Here is a 14,668-nt window from a genome sequence, read left to right as displayed (position 1 = left end):
GGCTCGGACTGGGGAGTGAGCTTCGCCTTACCAGTTACAAATCCTACTTCGACTTGACCATCCTTCCTGACCACTTTCAAGTAAGCCACAGGACCAATGGCCTTGGTAGACGCATCTGAAAAAACACACAATTCTGTGTGCGCTGCCTCGGTGGCTGAGGTCGCAGTGTACCTACGTCGGATATGAAGCTGTTTTAGATCTTGAAGTGAATCTCTCCAAGCCTCCCACTTGTTTAGCTTGTCTTCTGGTAGGGGAGTATCCCAGTCAGAGAGCTCAGAGGCAAGTTCTCTGAGAAGGACTCTTCCTTGGATCGTAACTGGTGCCAGTAGACCCAAGGGATCGAAAACACTGTTGACAGTGGAGAGAACCCCATGGCGGGTAAATGGCTTGATCACGGTCGGCATGGAGAATGTGAATGAGTCAGTCGTAATCTCGCAGAGGAGACCCAAGCTCCTTTGTGTGGGTATGGTTTCTCCATCTAAATCTAGGTCTTTGATTGCCGGAGCACAGTCATCGTGTGGAAAGGCCTCCATTACTGCCTGACAGTTTGATGCGAACTTATGCAAATGGAGGTTTGACTCAGCGAGTGAGGTTTGTGTACATCGGAGCAGATCGATTGCTTCGTCTTCTTTCTGTAGCGATATCAAGCCATCATTGACATAGAAGTGCCTTTCTACAAACTGAACGGTATCATCGCCGTGCTCCTGTGTGCCCTCTCTGATGGCTCTTCGCAGCCCATAGATGGCCACGGCAGGTGATGGACTATTGCCGAAAACGTGGACTTTCATCCGGTACTCGACGACTTCCTTGTTAATGTCATTGTCCTTGTACCATAAGAAACGGAGGAAATCACGATAGTCCTCCTGTACTAAGAAACAATGGAACATCTGCTGGATGTCCGCTAAGATTGCGACCTTCTCCTTCCAGAAGCGCAGCAGGACCCCGAGAAGGGTATTGTTTAGGTCAGGGCCTGTAAGGAGCACGTCATTAAGGGAGACACCAGCGCACTGAGCACTGGAGTCAAAGACCACCCTGATCTGATTGGGCTTTTGTGGGTGGTAAACCCCAAATGTTGGGAGGTACCAGCACTCCCCGCCTTCCCTCAGTGGCGGTGCTACTTCAGCATGTCCGTTAGCGAAGATCTTCTCCATAAATGCTACGTATTGTTGCTGCATCTCAGGTTTCCTTTTCAGGGTTTTTTGCAAGGACGTGAACCGCTTGACTGCCTGCTCTTTGTTGTTTGGCAAGCACTGGCGTGGTTCTCTGAAAGGTAGTGGGGCGACCCAGTTATTTGCTTCATCTCTGAAGACCTTGGTGTCCATTATTTCTAAGAAAATGATGTCTTGAGCTGACGGAGCAATTTTATTATCATGCTCAGTTTGCGCGAAGACTGACCGTCCCAGCGTCTTGTCGGTTACTTTACATTTGTTAAAGCCTTGTCGTGCTTCCTTGATACACATGAAACTTGTGCAGGGTTGAAAAATTGAATGGCGACCACTCTCTAGCACATTGGTCTTGAGTGTGTTAACTGTCGGTTTGTGTACGTTGCCAAGACACACCTCTCCTATCACCACCCAGCCCAGATCCAGGCATTGCACAAAGGGGGCATCGTGTGGTCCATTGACCTGCTGCCTAACCTTGTGTACCTGGAGAACATCTCTTCCTAATAGCAGGAGAATTTCTGCTTTTGGATCCAGTTCTGGGATGTGTTTGGCAATGTGGTGGAGATGTGGCTGGTGTAACACCGCACTTGGCGTCGGGATCTCAGTGCGGTTATTCAAAATTTCATTGCACTCGAAGAGTGGAGGGAGACAGATGACGACTTTACCATCCAGGGACTCGATCTGGAAGCCTTCTGCCTTCCTTCCATAAGTTTCCACGCTGCCCGAACAAGTTCTAAGGTAGTATGAGAACTGATTACTCTCAATGTGGAACAAGTTAAAGAACTCTGGGCTGACTAGTGAGCGATTGCTCTGATCGTCCAGAATTACATAGGCTTTGATGGCCTTGTCTTTGGCTCCCTTAGGGTACACCTTAGTGAGGCAGATCTTTGAACAAGAACGGCTTGACTGCAAACTTCTGTACAGCTCGAGCTGACAACAGTTGTCCTGGAGTGAGCTTCTCCCTCCCCGCCGTCCTGTTGTGGGGGTGAAGGAGCGTTGTCGGTTCGTGGTAACGGGCCGGGATGCATGGCCCCATCGTGATTAGTGCTATTACATTCCGGGCACTTCACGGCGATCGTACACTCTCTAGCAAAGTGAGAGATCGAGGAACAGCATTTAAAACATATTCTTTTCTCCTTGAGAAGGGCCAACCTCTCTTCAAGGGGTTTTTCCCTAAATGTTCTGCATTTTTTGAGGGGGTGGGGTTTGTTATGCAATGGACAATTCTTGCTAGGGTCGTTGTTAGTTGTAAAGGCTTCAGTCTTAAGCACTGAGACGGGTTTATTAATGTTGAAGTTATTCGAAGAGGATTTATCTGGCTTGGTGTAAATTGTACTGCCTCCTGGACCCATGAGGCTAGGGTCGTTTTGCTTCTTCGCCTCCTTGCACACAAACCCAGTGAAGTACTCAAAGGGAGGAAATCGACCATTGTAGTCTTCCTTGTACTCTGAGGCAACAGACACCCACCTGTCCTGCAGCCCAAATGGAAGTTTGTCCACGATTTGTCTAATCCCGGATGGAGTATCTAGGTATACTAGACCAGTTGAGTAGCCATCTTCTTTGGCGCCTTGAATCTCCATGAGTAAATCTCCGAGCTCCCTTAACTTAATGTGGTCCTTGGCTGACACCTTAGGAAAAGTTTCCAGACGTCGGTATAGCGCCGCTTCAATAATTTTGGGGGCCGCATAGCCCTCCCGAAGTCTCTCCCATGCTTTGCTTAAGGCTAGCTTGGGGTTGTTGATGTACACTGAGCGTATGCGTCTCACCTGTTCACATGATTCTTTTCCCAGCCATTTCGCCATAAGATCCAACTCTTGGGTTGCTCTGAGCTGGACTCCGTCGATAGTGTTGGTGAATGTGGAGTACCATGCACGGTAATTTTCAGGTTTATCGTCAAACTGGTATAGTCCTGAAGTGACGAGATCCCGTCGTGCTAAATACCGTGCCATGGGTTCGACTGCAAGTGGCATGCGGGCTGGGGAAATATGTCGGCGGGTATACGACTGAGGGCGTACATCTGTTATGGAATTTGCTGTTCTGAATTCGGTCTTTGCCTCTCTTCTCCCCAAATCTGGTAAGTTTGGTGTCGAGAGGTACTTGTCATGAGCCCTTTCATTCTTGAGTTCGTAGCGGAGTTGCAAGGGTAAATTGACTTCCTCGGATGGATGTGATGCAATCAGGCCTCTCTGAGGCTCCTCATGACATGGGACGTTATCAAATAAGTATGGAGAGGAAGAACGAGTCTTCCAGTCTATTTGAGATTGGACATAGTCGCTTGTGCGTTCCAATCTGATCTTTTCTGAAGTAGATTTTACGTCAACCAGATCATGCATTCCTTCAGCATCTTCTATGAACTCTGCTTCCACCCTGGCAGCTTCTTCTTCTCGTTCTAGTGTCAGCAGTTCTAACTCTGCCGCTATCCTTGCCCTTTCCAACTGGTTTTCAGCTTCTCTGGCAGCCTTTTTCATCTGGTTTTCGGCTTCTCTGGCAGCCGCTTCCTTCTGGTTTTTGGCTTCTCTGGCAGCCGCTCCCATCTTCAATTTTGCTTCTTGTTTGGCGTAGCGCACTCGCACCTTGGTGGATTCTGCTTTAGCTCTTGCATGGGCGGCCTTACTTGATAATACCCTACTGCCCCTGTCGCTGGATGGCAACGACTTGATGCTGGATCGAGTTGTCATTGCAGCACTTGAAACACCAGATAATGCCGCCTTTTCACTGTAGTGTTCTCGCTCAGGTGTAAGGGAACGCTGAACTAAACACCGAGATAAACCGTTGTCAATGAAAACAGGACCGCAGTAAGATTAACCATTTACTGTTCACTCCTCCACATTAACGTATGGTGAAAACTGTTGATAAAACAATACAAGATTTGTACAGTATTTGTTTCCTTCTTGATATCACATTTACATCGTAAATACTTGCAACAGTAAAACTACAACTACATTACATTAAAGTGCAGCATACAGTCAGAATCCACTTACGCCATTGACTGCTTTAAATACACTTCAACACAAACTATCCGCAACTCTTTAACTAACGAAAACATAAACCTTATCGACCGTCGTTACTTCTAACAGAATCAGCGTTAACATTTTAATTCAACATATCGATTATCTCATGAACTTACGGCATTGCTTCACTATGTTTCTAATGCGTAGAAGACAACTTTTCTTGTGCTGATCTCGCACATGTGTGCCCCCTCCTTCCCGTTTCTCCAAACCGGTATTTTCCCATAAGACGCGACGAAATCGGATGTGACGTCATCGCATGCCGCGATATATTACAGACAACGAATTTACTTTAAACAATCCTAACTTTAACTAGAAAATGTTAACAAATGAATTACTAAGCGAAAATATTATAAACTAAACGAATGCCATAAAGGCAACACACCTTATAATAACTGTTTTAGCAGCCATCTTAAAGTTAGTGTGACCTTCACCCCCTCCTTAACTTGCTAAATTTGAAAAAAATTGCAACATCTAATCAGCCACCTACTGAAAGAAAGCACTCATATCAATAAAGAGAGAAACTGGACTACAAGTGATAATTGCAAAGTACACAAATTAGATCATATTTATTCCATTATGGCTTTCCAATTTGAACGTTTAAAACATTCAGTTTTTGTTACTTCTACCAAAACAATAAAGATTTGATCGCACCTGTTTTCCCTTGATCTTTGTTTAAAATCCTTTTAGCTCTTCTGTCCAAGTAACCAATCATTAAAGCACACAACAAGGAGAAAACACATGTTGAGGCAGCTGCACAAAGAGAAATACAGTTAAATGATGTTCAAACTGTTCAATAGAGAAGATTCTGAAAATACAAACGGAAGAATTAAAAAAAACCCAAAATATTCCACAACCTAATGGAGATTAATTGGTCATTCTTCTCACTTAAAAAAAATACTTCGCACAAAATGCCTGGTATTTTATCCCAAAGGAGGGGAAAGTACTGGTCCAGGAGAGCAATACTTTCTCAAATTATGACAAAGAACGTTTACATGAATCGCCACAATCAGCAGGTAAATAATTAGTTTAAAACTCATTTGAAGCCCAACATCATTCTAGTATGCATCTAAATGATCCCCAAAAATTAAGTGAAATCTAAAATTACAATTTTTAAGTAAACTGACAATATCTAGAGGATGCTGACAAATTAGTGCAATACAGTAATGATATACTTCAAAATCCAAATCTCACAATGAGCCACATTCACCCTTTCTATATTTTACTGACTTTTAAATATTAGTTGCAGAGAAACAATTTCATACAACAGCAAACCAAAGATTACTTGTAAATATCAAATCCATTTTACTTATGGTCCAGTGAGTAAAATGATTAAGTCAAGAAACACTTTTGTTTATGCTGGCATAGCACAAGAATTATGACTAATATACTCAAACATCCAAATACCGAGTATCAATCAATTTCAGTACAACAACTATTTCAAAAGAAACAAGTTATTTTTATACTGAAAGGTTAGAGGTGAAATTCTAAATCACAATCCTAGAAACTATCTCCTTTCTGAATCTTTCTTGCCAGACTTACTAAATGAACCATGACTGGCCCTCAAACAAGTAATGCTTTCACTTCTCTGCCAGGTAATTAGCATAATAATTGAGAAGCAATCATTACTGAAAATTGAACTTCTCAAACCTGAATTGCAAGAGAATACAAATACATGAAAAATAACAAAGATGTATTCATTGTGATGACTGACGTTCAAATCAGGATGTTGCTCAGTCAAAACATTTAATTAAAAATGAGGTACGCACCTATCATGAGACTTATACCAAGAGTCTTGTAGCCTGTATAGCCGACCATCATTGCTATTTGGGAATAGATCCATCCCATAATGTTCATGTTCACAGTACTGCCCTGTAAAATGGCAAAGGTTAAACTTTATGGTCTTAGATCTAGTTTTTATTTCTTAAAATAAAAAGTTCCAATAAAATAAAACGATTACTCAATGTGCTTCACTTGCATCTATCTCTATGAAAAAATTCTTGAAAACTGCTCTATGATGTCAAAGAGATGGCAACACTTTAAAGATACACTTATATAAATTAATTTCCAGGTTTTTTAAAAAAAGACATCTGAATAGACTTTAAACTGGCACTTTGCATTTTCCATTCCTTTGAGAATAAAATAAAATTGATATGCTTCTTACACTTTGTCAACCTGAAATTAATTAAGAGCAGTAGAATCACAAGGCAGCTAAGAATCTGCAAGAACTACTTATGAGGGGAAAGTAATAGATGATATTTAATGCAGACAAGTTAAAAATACTAAATATTGCATTAAGGTAAAATAAAATATTTCCTTCATGAACAGAACATAAATAACAAACTGAAATTAAGAAGCTGCGTAGATTTGATGATCGACCTGCATAACAAATGCAGTCAACAAAATAAATTCATGCCATTTACACAATCTAATCAACTGAGAAGTTAAAAGAACTTGTCTAATCTATTTCTCCACTAGATCACATTACAAGCTATGTACCTATATTTGTTCCGTATTATGCAAACATCCCAGGTACTGAAAGTTCAGAAAACAAGAGCTAGCCAGTCAAAGCAAGGTAATTGTGAAATTCCGAAGGAATTATTGGGCCTTTAGGACCTTTGAACAAAGCATGCAATGGAAAACTAAACAGAAATTTAAAAAAAAAAATTGCCGATTGAATAAAAGACATGACCAGATATTGAGAGTCAAATTCTTAACTGAACAGCAAATGTTAATTGAAAGAATTATCAAGCTGGAGGTGAACACTGAATCTGGAGTCTGATTAGATGGGGTTCTGAATGTACAAACACATCTTTTAAGAAAAATAGGAACATAAACTTTACTATGCTCCCAAACCTTTTTTAAATCAAAGCAAGAGGCTGAGAGTGAAGGAATCTCAGAGAGAAGTCATTTTTTTTTTTTAAAAACACACTGTTCGGGGAAAAGAGGCTAGACGGTGAAGGCACATGACGTAGAACGCCAAAGGTTTAAAAAAAAAAGACCACCATATACAGCGGGCAGCGGAGAGGGAGCAGAGTGGGATGGCTTTAGCTCAGCAGGCTTCGGTGTGAACAGGCAGAGGTTTTGTTTAGAGTAGAGAGAATGCCAGGCAGGACGTTGGAATGCTCCTCTTGCAGGATGTGGGAAGTCAGGGAGACCTCTGGTGTCCCTGACAACGACACCTGCAAGAAGTGCATCCAGCTGCAGCTCCTAACAAACCGCGTTAGGGAACTGGAGTAGGAGCTGGATGACATCCGGATCATTCGGGAGAATGAGGAGCTTACAGATAGTAGTTTCAGGGAGGTAGCTACATCAAAGGAGCAGGGCACAGGTAATTGGGTTACCGTCAGGTGTGGGAAGGGGCAAGGGCAGGCAGAGCAGGGTTCCCCTATGGCCATTTCCCTCAACAACAAGTATACCAATTTGGATACTGTTGGGGGGGGCGGGATGACTTACCTGGGACAAGCTGTGGCAGCCGGATCTCTGGCACTGAGTCTGCTTCTGCAGTGCAGAAGGGAGGGTGGAAGAAGAGGAGAGCGGTACTGATAGGGGACTCGATAGTTAGAGGTACAAACAGGAGGTTCTGTGGTCATGACAGAGACTCCCGGATGGTTTGTTGCCTCCCAGGTGCCAGGGTCAGGGATGTCTCTGATCGTGTGCACAGCATTCTGAAATGGGAGGGTGAACAGCCAGATGTCATGGTACACATTGGTACCAATGATGTAGGAAGAAAGAGTGAGGAGGTCCTGAAGAGTGAGTACAGAGAGCTTGGCAGGAAGTTAAAAAGCAGGACCTCGAGGGTAGTAATCTCAGGATTGCTACCTGTGCTACGTGCCAGTAAGGAAAGTGTAGGATGCTCTGGAGGATGAATACCTGACTGAGGAACTAGTGTAGGGGGGCAGGGTTTCAGATTTCAGGATCATTTCACTCTGGCACCTCCTGGGCTCGGTGGGATCTGTACAAGTGAGACGGGTTACACCTGAACTACAAGGGGACCGATATCCTTGCAGGGAGCTTTGTAAGTGCTAGTGGGGAGGGTATAAACTAGATTTGCAGGGGGATGGGAACAACAGTGAAAAGAAATTATGTTAAAAGTTCATGCAAAGTCAGAAATAGAAGGGTTGTGTGTGGTGGTAATAATCTTCTGAGGTGTGTCTATTTCGATGCAAGGAGTATTGTGGGGAAGGCTAATGAGCTGAGGGCGTGGATTGACACATGGAATTATGACATTATAGCCATTAGTGAAACTTGGCTACAGGAGGGGCAGGACTGGCAGCTTAATGTTCCAGGGTTCCAATGTTTCAGATGTGATAGAGGCAGAAGAACGAAGGGTGGGGAGGGGGTGGTGGCATTGCTAGTCAGGGAAAATGTTACAGCAGTGTTCAGGCAGGATAGGTTAGAGGGCTTGTCTACCGAGGCCATATGGGTGGAGCTGAGAAACAGGAAAGGTATGACCACATTAATGGGGTTGTATTATAGACCATCCCATAGTCAGCGAGAATCAGAGGAGCAAATCTGCAGAGAGAGAGAGCAGAAACTGCAGGAAACATAAAGTTGTGATAGTAGGGGATAATAATTGACCACATATTGATTGGGACTCCCATAATGTTAAAGGTCTAGATGGCTTAGAATTTGTAAAATGCTTCAGGAAAGTTTTCTAATTCAATATATAGAGGTACCAACTAGAGAGGATGCAATATTAGATCTCCTATTAGGAAACGAGTTAGGACAGGTGATGGAAGTGTGTGTAGAGGAACACTTTGGTTCCAGTGATCATAACACCATTTGTTTCAACTTGATCATGGATAAAGATAGATCTGGTCCTCAGGTTGAGGTTCTAAACTGGTAAAAGGCCAAATTTGAAGAAATGAGAAAGGATCTAAAAAGCGTGGATTGAGACAGGTTGTTCTCTGGCAAGGATGTGATTGGTAAGTGGGAGGCCTTCAAAGGAGAAATTTGAGTGCAGAGTTTGTATGTTCCTGTCAGGTTTAAAGGTAAAGTGATTAAGAATAAGGAACCTTGGTTCTCAAGGGATATTGGAACTCTGATAAAGAAGAAGAGAGAGGTGTATGACATGTATAGGAAACGGAGCAAATAAGGTGCTTGAGTATAAAAAGTGTAAAAAAAAACTTAAGAAAGAAATCAGGTGGGCTAATAGAAGACATGAGGTTGCTTTGGCAGTCAAGGTGAAGGGTAATCCAAAGAGCTTCTACAGGCACATTAAGAGCAAAAGGATAGTAAGGGAAAAAATTGGTCCTCTTGAAGATCAGAATGGTTAACTATGTATGAAACCAAAAGAAACGGGGGAGATCTTAAATGGGTTTTTTTGCATCTGTATTTACTAAGGAAACTGGCATGGAGTCAATGGAAATAAGGCAAACAAGTAGTGAGGTCATGGAGCCTATACAGATTGAAGAGGTGTTTGCTATCTTGAGGCAAATCAGAGTAGATAAATCCCCAGGACCTGTCAGGGTATTCCCTCGGACCTTGAATGAGACTAGTATTGTAATTGCAGGGACCCTGGCAGATATATTTAAAATGTCGGTATCTATGGGTCAGGTGCCGGAGGATTGGAGGATAGCTCGTGTTGTTTCGTTGTTTAAAAAAGGCTCATAAAGTAAGCCGGGAAATTATAGGCCGTTAAGTTTGACATCAGTAGTAGATAAGTTATTGGAAGGAGTACCAAGAGATAGGATCTAGAAGTATTTGGATAGACAGGGACTTATTAGGGAGAGTCAACATGGCTTTGTGCGTGGTAGGTCATGTTTAACAAATCTATTAAGAGTTTTTCCAGGAGGTTACCAGGAAAGTGGATGAAGGGAAGGCAGTGGATCTTGTCTACATGGACTTCAATAATGCCTTTGACAAGGTCCCGCATGGGAGGTTAGTTAGGAAGATTCAGTCGCTAGGTATACATGGTGAGGTAGTAAATTGGATTAGACATTGGCTCAATAAGAGAAGCCAGAGAGTGGTAGTGGAGGATTGCTTCTCTGAGTGGAGGCCTGTGACTAGTGGTGTGCCACAGGGATCAGTGCTGGGTCCATTGTTACTTGTCATCTATATCAATGATCTGGATGATAATGTGGTAAACTGGATCAGCAAATTTGCTGATGATACAAAGATTGGAGGTGTAGTGGACAGTGAGGAAGGTTTTCAAAGCTTGCTGAGGGATTTGGACCAGATGGAAAAATGGGCTGACAAATGGCAGATGGAATTTAATACAGACAAGAGTGAGGTATTGCACTTTGAAAGGACAAACCAAGGTAGAACATACAAGGTAAATGGTAGGGCACTGAGGAGTGCAGTAGAACAGAGTGATCTGGGAATACAGATACAAAATTCCCTAAAAGTGGCGTCACAGGTAGATAGGGTCATAAAGAGAGCTTTTGGTACATTGGCCTTTATAAATCAAAGTATTAAGTATAAGAGTTGGAATGTTATGGTAAGGGTGTATAAGGCATTGGTGAGGCTGAATTTGGAATACTGTGTGCAGTTTTGATCACCAAATTACAGGAAGAATATTAATAAGGTTGAAAGAGTGCAGAGAAGGTTTACAACGATGTTGCCGAGCCTTGAGAAACTGAGTTACAGAGAAAGGTTGAATAGATTAGGACTTTATTCCCTGGAGCATAGAAGAATGAGGGGAGATTTGATAGAGGTATATAAAATTATGATGGGTATAGATAAGAGTGAATGCAAGCAGGCTTTTTCCACTGAGGCTAGGGGAGAAAAAACCCCAGAGGACATGGGTTAAGGGTGAAGGGGGAAAAGTTTAAAGGGAACATTAGTGGGGGGGGGCTTCTTCACAAAAAGAGTGGTGGGAATGTGGAATGAGCTGCCAGGTAAAGTGGTAAATGGGGGCTCACTTTTAACAGTTAAGAAAAACTTGGACAGGTACATGATGAGAGGTGTATGGAGGGATATGGTCCAGGTGCAGGTCAGTGGGACTAGGCAGAAAAATGGTTCGGCACAGCCGAGAAGGGCCAAACGGCCTGTTTCTGTGCTGTAATGTGCTATGGTTATATGGTTCTAACCTTACAGTACTAAGGCAACAGAATTCCAGCTAGTAGAATTAAACTAATTTATACAAAAAGAAAAATAATCATACTAAAACAGGGCAACAGTATTCCGTTCGTTCCCTAATCCAATTCACCTTTCCCCAGTTTTATGCTCATTATGTTTGTTATCTCAGCAATGCTAGATTGCTTCACTGTCACATGCTCATTGATAGTTAACTGGTGTAAACAAACAGATCAAAAGATTACTGAAACCTAGCACAAAATTATATTTATGATTAGCTCCACTGATGTTCTTTACTGCAGATGTGTGTTAAAATGGTGCTTATTTCCAGACATCTTAATGAACAAAATCAAAGTTTGATAACCCTTTGGGATTTATTTTTATATTTCTGGATCTAAAATATGCAATCATACCAGTCTAGCCATGCTCAGCTGTAACCCAAACACAAGGTTCAGTTCTTTGCCTTTAAACCAGCTGACTGCATATGTATTTTGTGCTACTGCCAGTGACTCTCCACCAATCCTGTTGAAGGAAAAAGAAATGTGATTAAGCTGCACTGCCATTAATTAAATAATGCCAACTCCAATACAACAAAGTGGATACTCCTTTTGACATGCGGGTAAAAGCCATTTAAAAAAAAAAAATTTTTAATTGAATTTTCAAATAGGTTACAGAATGAAAAAAAATTGCCATGAAAAAAAATCACATTGTAATGGAAGAAGTGAAAAATTAGAAAAATCATAGAATACCATCATTAAATATTGCTGGATCAATCCAAGTTGAAATTTTAAGAGAACTTTAGCATTATAGAATCAAGTGCCCAACACAATAAAAATAAAAGACAACCAAAACATGACAGCAAGAAGTTACATAAAATACTTAACTCCAATTAACTAAGGTGGAAGTGCATTGATTATTTTAAGTTGATATCAGATTTAAAGCTCTATGCAGGGTCAAAGGTGAGCTAAAATGGAAATTGCCTGACACAGCTCAAGACAGTATTGAAAAAAAGGATCACTTAGAGATAAGGGAAAAGAGTTGTGTCCTCTCGATGTGAGAGAGTTAAAAAAAAAATGCAGCTATTCAGGACTAGTTACAGGTTAAGCAAACTGGCAAAAAACAAGGAGAAAGAAATTCCCCACTAGGCTTGGAATGTAATTACCATGGGTAAGTGTAGATTAAAAAAAAAACAGGATATAACCACAAAGACAGACTTTAAGATTAGTTTCAAGTAATTCAATAACAGCAAAAATTAAAACTGTTCAAAAAAAATAGCAAGAAAACATTAAAATCACATGAAGTGAGTTAATTACATTTCAAGATAAGCCCTGTGGCCCTTTGAGTCTGATCTATCATTAATGAAACCTGTGACTGATCTTCAACGTTAGTGCCAGTTTCTTGTTTCTCCATAAACTCGGATTCCCTGAATATCTAGAAACCAGGCAAGATCATTTCCATTTGGCCGGACAGTACAGGAGAGGCAACGGTTGATCATATACAAAAGCTGATGTCCTAAGCTCGAAAGAAAAAAGTTCACTATGCTCACAGTCACTTGCAATATTGGTGCTGTCTGGAAAATTCAAAACGGAGTTAAGGAAACAGATATGAATGTGGGAAACGGCAGCATATTTAAGTATGAAAGTGAAATGATTGGAATTGTGGGCTTTAATTGCAAGGAGTGTGGTCAAGCATGAAATACAAAAGCAGATTTGTTGAAGACTGAGTGGTGAAACCTTGCTCCAGTATCAGCATGATAGCCTGAGATGAGAGCAGTTGAGATGAGAGAATAGGTGAATATAATCAAAGGGTCGTATTCAAAAGATGTGACTTTTTTTTAAATTTCTCGTGTTCACAATGCAAACATTGTTGGGAAATTCAGTATTTATTGTGCATCCTTATTTACCCCTGAACCAAGGAGGCAGTCACAAGTCAACATTTGAAGGATGAAAGTTACTTCTATGTCAGACTGGGTGGGGATTGCAGACTTCCTTCTGAAGACATCAGTGAGTCTGATGTTTTGTGACATTCTACTATATTCGTGATTATTAATGAGACAGTTGTTTATTCCAGGTTAGGTTTTTCAGCTGCTGAGATGGAATTCTAATTCATATCTCTGAGGTCTGGCAATTAGTCCACCTTAATCTCTGAAATAAACTTGTAAAAAGTATAGGATCAAGGCTAATGCAAAGAAAATAAAAGTTAGTTGGACAGATGATTTCAGTACAGGTACAACGTATATTTTAGTGGAGACTTTAATGGAATGAAACATCAAAGGCATTTTATGTGAATATAAATTAAAAAAATTTGACAGTGACACTACAGCAGATAACAAAATAGTCAGGGAAATAGGTGTGCACGCATATCTTAAAGGATACAGAGAGGTAGGAAGCCAAAAGTGTTTGAGAAGGAATTCCAGAACTTAGGGCATGACAGCCAAAGCTAAACACTCCAGTTTTGCAATGACAGTATTACAGACCAGATGAAGTAGAACAGGAAGTGGTAACTTATATTCATATTTGCTCATGTGGAGTTAAGAGGGAGAGGTGAGTTGAAAGGGCAAGGTCATTGAAGTATCTTAAAACAAAAATGATAATTTTAAAATGAAAGTAAACATCAACCAAGAATCAATGTAGGTCAGCAAGTACAGGAAAAATGGGTGACTAGGAGTTGACGCAAGTTAGGATCAGTAAACAAAGCTTTGGATGATGTTTCTATGCAGAGTGGATAAAGACAGCTGGAGTTGTTGGTTGTTAAGGTTTCAGGACAGCAAAGACAAGTTCACTTCAGCAACACAGTTTTGGCAAAGTTGGAGTTAAGCAATATTAGAGATGGAAACATTGTCTCAGAGATGGCACAGATAAAGTCAGAACCTCATTGTTGGTTCATGTCAGTGTACAATTCCCACTGCCTCTTCCCTCGTTTGAGACCCTTCACTTGAATTCTAACTTAGTTCCAGGTTAGGTTTATCTAATGGTGACCCTTTAAAATACCTTGAGGTATCTGCTTGTGGTAAATGCACTACACAAAAGGAAGTTCTGATTGTCCTTGTTTTTTTAAAAAAATGTAACCACACAGATCATCAACAAAGAAAACATTGTCAACATGCATTCAGCATAATTTTTTTTTTTAAATCCCTGGATATACCAATGAAGACATTTAAACAAATTTTATAACCATTAACTGTAAACCAAAATCAGATGATAGAAAAGTGAAACAACAGAAAAAGTTCTAAATACTCAAATTATGTGGTCAATTCTTACAAACAATAAAAAACTGTGCTAATTCTGATTTGATTCTACACATTTCTCCAACATTAGGACAATGAACTTTAAAACAATAACCAACATGTTAAGAAGAGATGTCTTTTCATTCCTTTTGGATCCTTTAGGCTTAGTATGTGTGGAACATAGAATAGAGAACACTACAGCACAAGAACAGCCGCTTCAAGTCGTAATGTCAATGCTGTACATAAATGTT

General features: G+C 41.0%; 1 protein-coding gene across 3 annotated transcripts in view; it reads right to left on the bottom strand.

Moving 5' to 3' along the window:
* mfsd1 (major facilitator superfamily domain containing 1) overlaps window positions 1–14,668 on the bottom strand; it is a 68,235-nt gene that overhangs the window by 34,138 nt on the left and 19,429 nt on the right. For all 3 annotated transcript variants that reach the window (XR_012098353.1, XM_073040980.1, XM_073040981.1), the window contains exons 6-8: window positions 11,605–11,713; window positions 5,941–6,043; window positions 4,826–4,924 (exon numbers count right to left, since the gene is read on the bottom strand). Coding sequence is in view for 2 of the 3 variants with exons in the window: in XM_073040980.1 (XP_072897081.1) it covers window positions 4,826–4,924; window positions 5,941–6,043; window positions 11,605–11,713 (311 nt within the window). In the remaining variant the exon portion in view is untranslated. The remainder of the gene's footprint in view (window positions 1–4,825; window positions 4,925–5,940; window positions 6,044–11,604; window positions 11,714–14,668) is intronic.

Source organism: Hemitrygon akajei, chromosome 3 (assembly GCF_048418815.1).
Source record: "Hemitrygon akajei chromosome 3, sHemAka1.3, whole genome shotgun sequence".
In the NCBI taxonomy this organism is placed as follows: Eukaryota; Metazoa; Chordata; class Chondrichthyes; order Myliobatiformes; family Dasyatidae; genus Hemitrygon; species Hemitrygon akajei.
The sequence above is the reverse complement of the archived record's forward strand: the minus strand, read 5'-3'. Positions and strand labels throughout refer to the sequence as shown.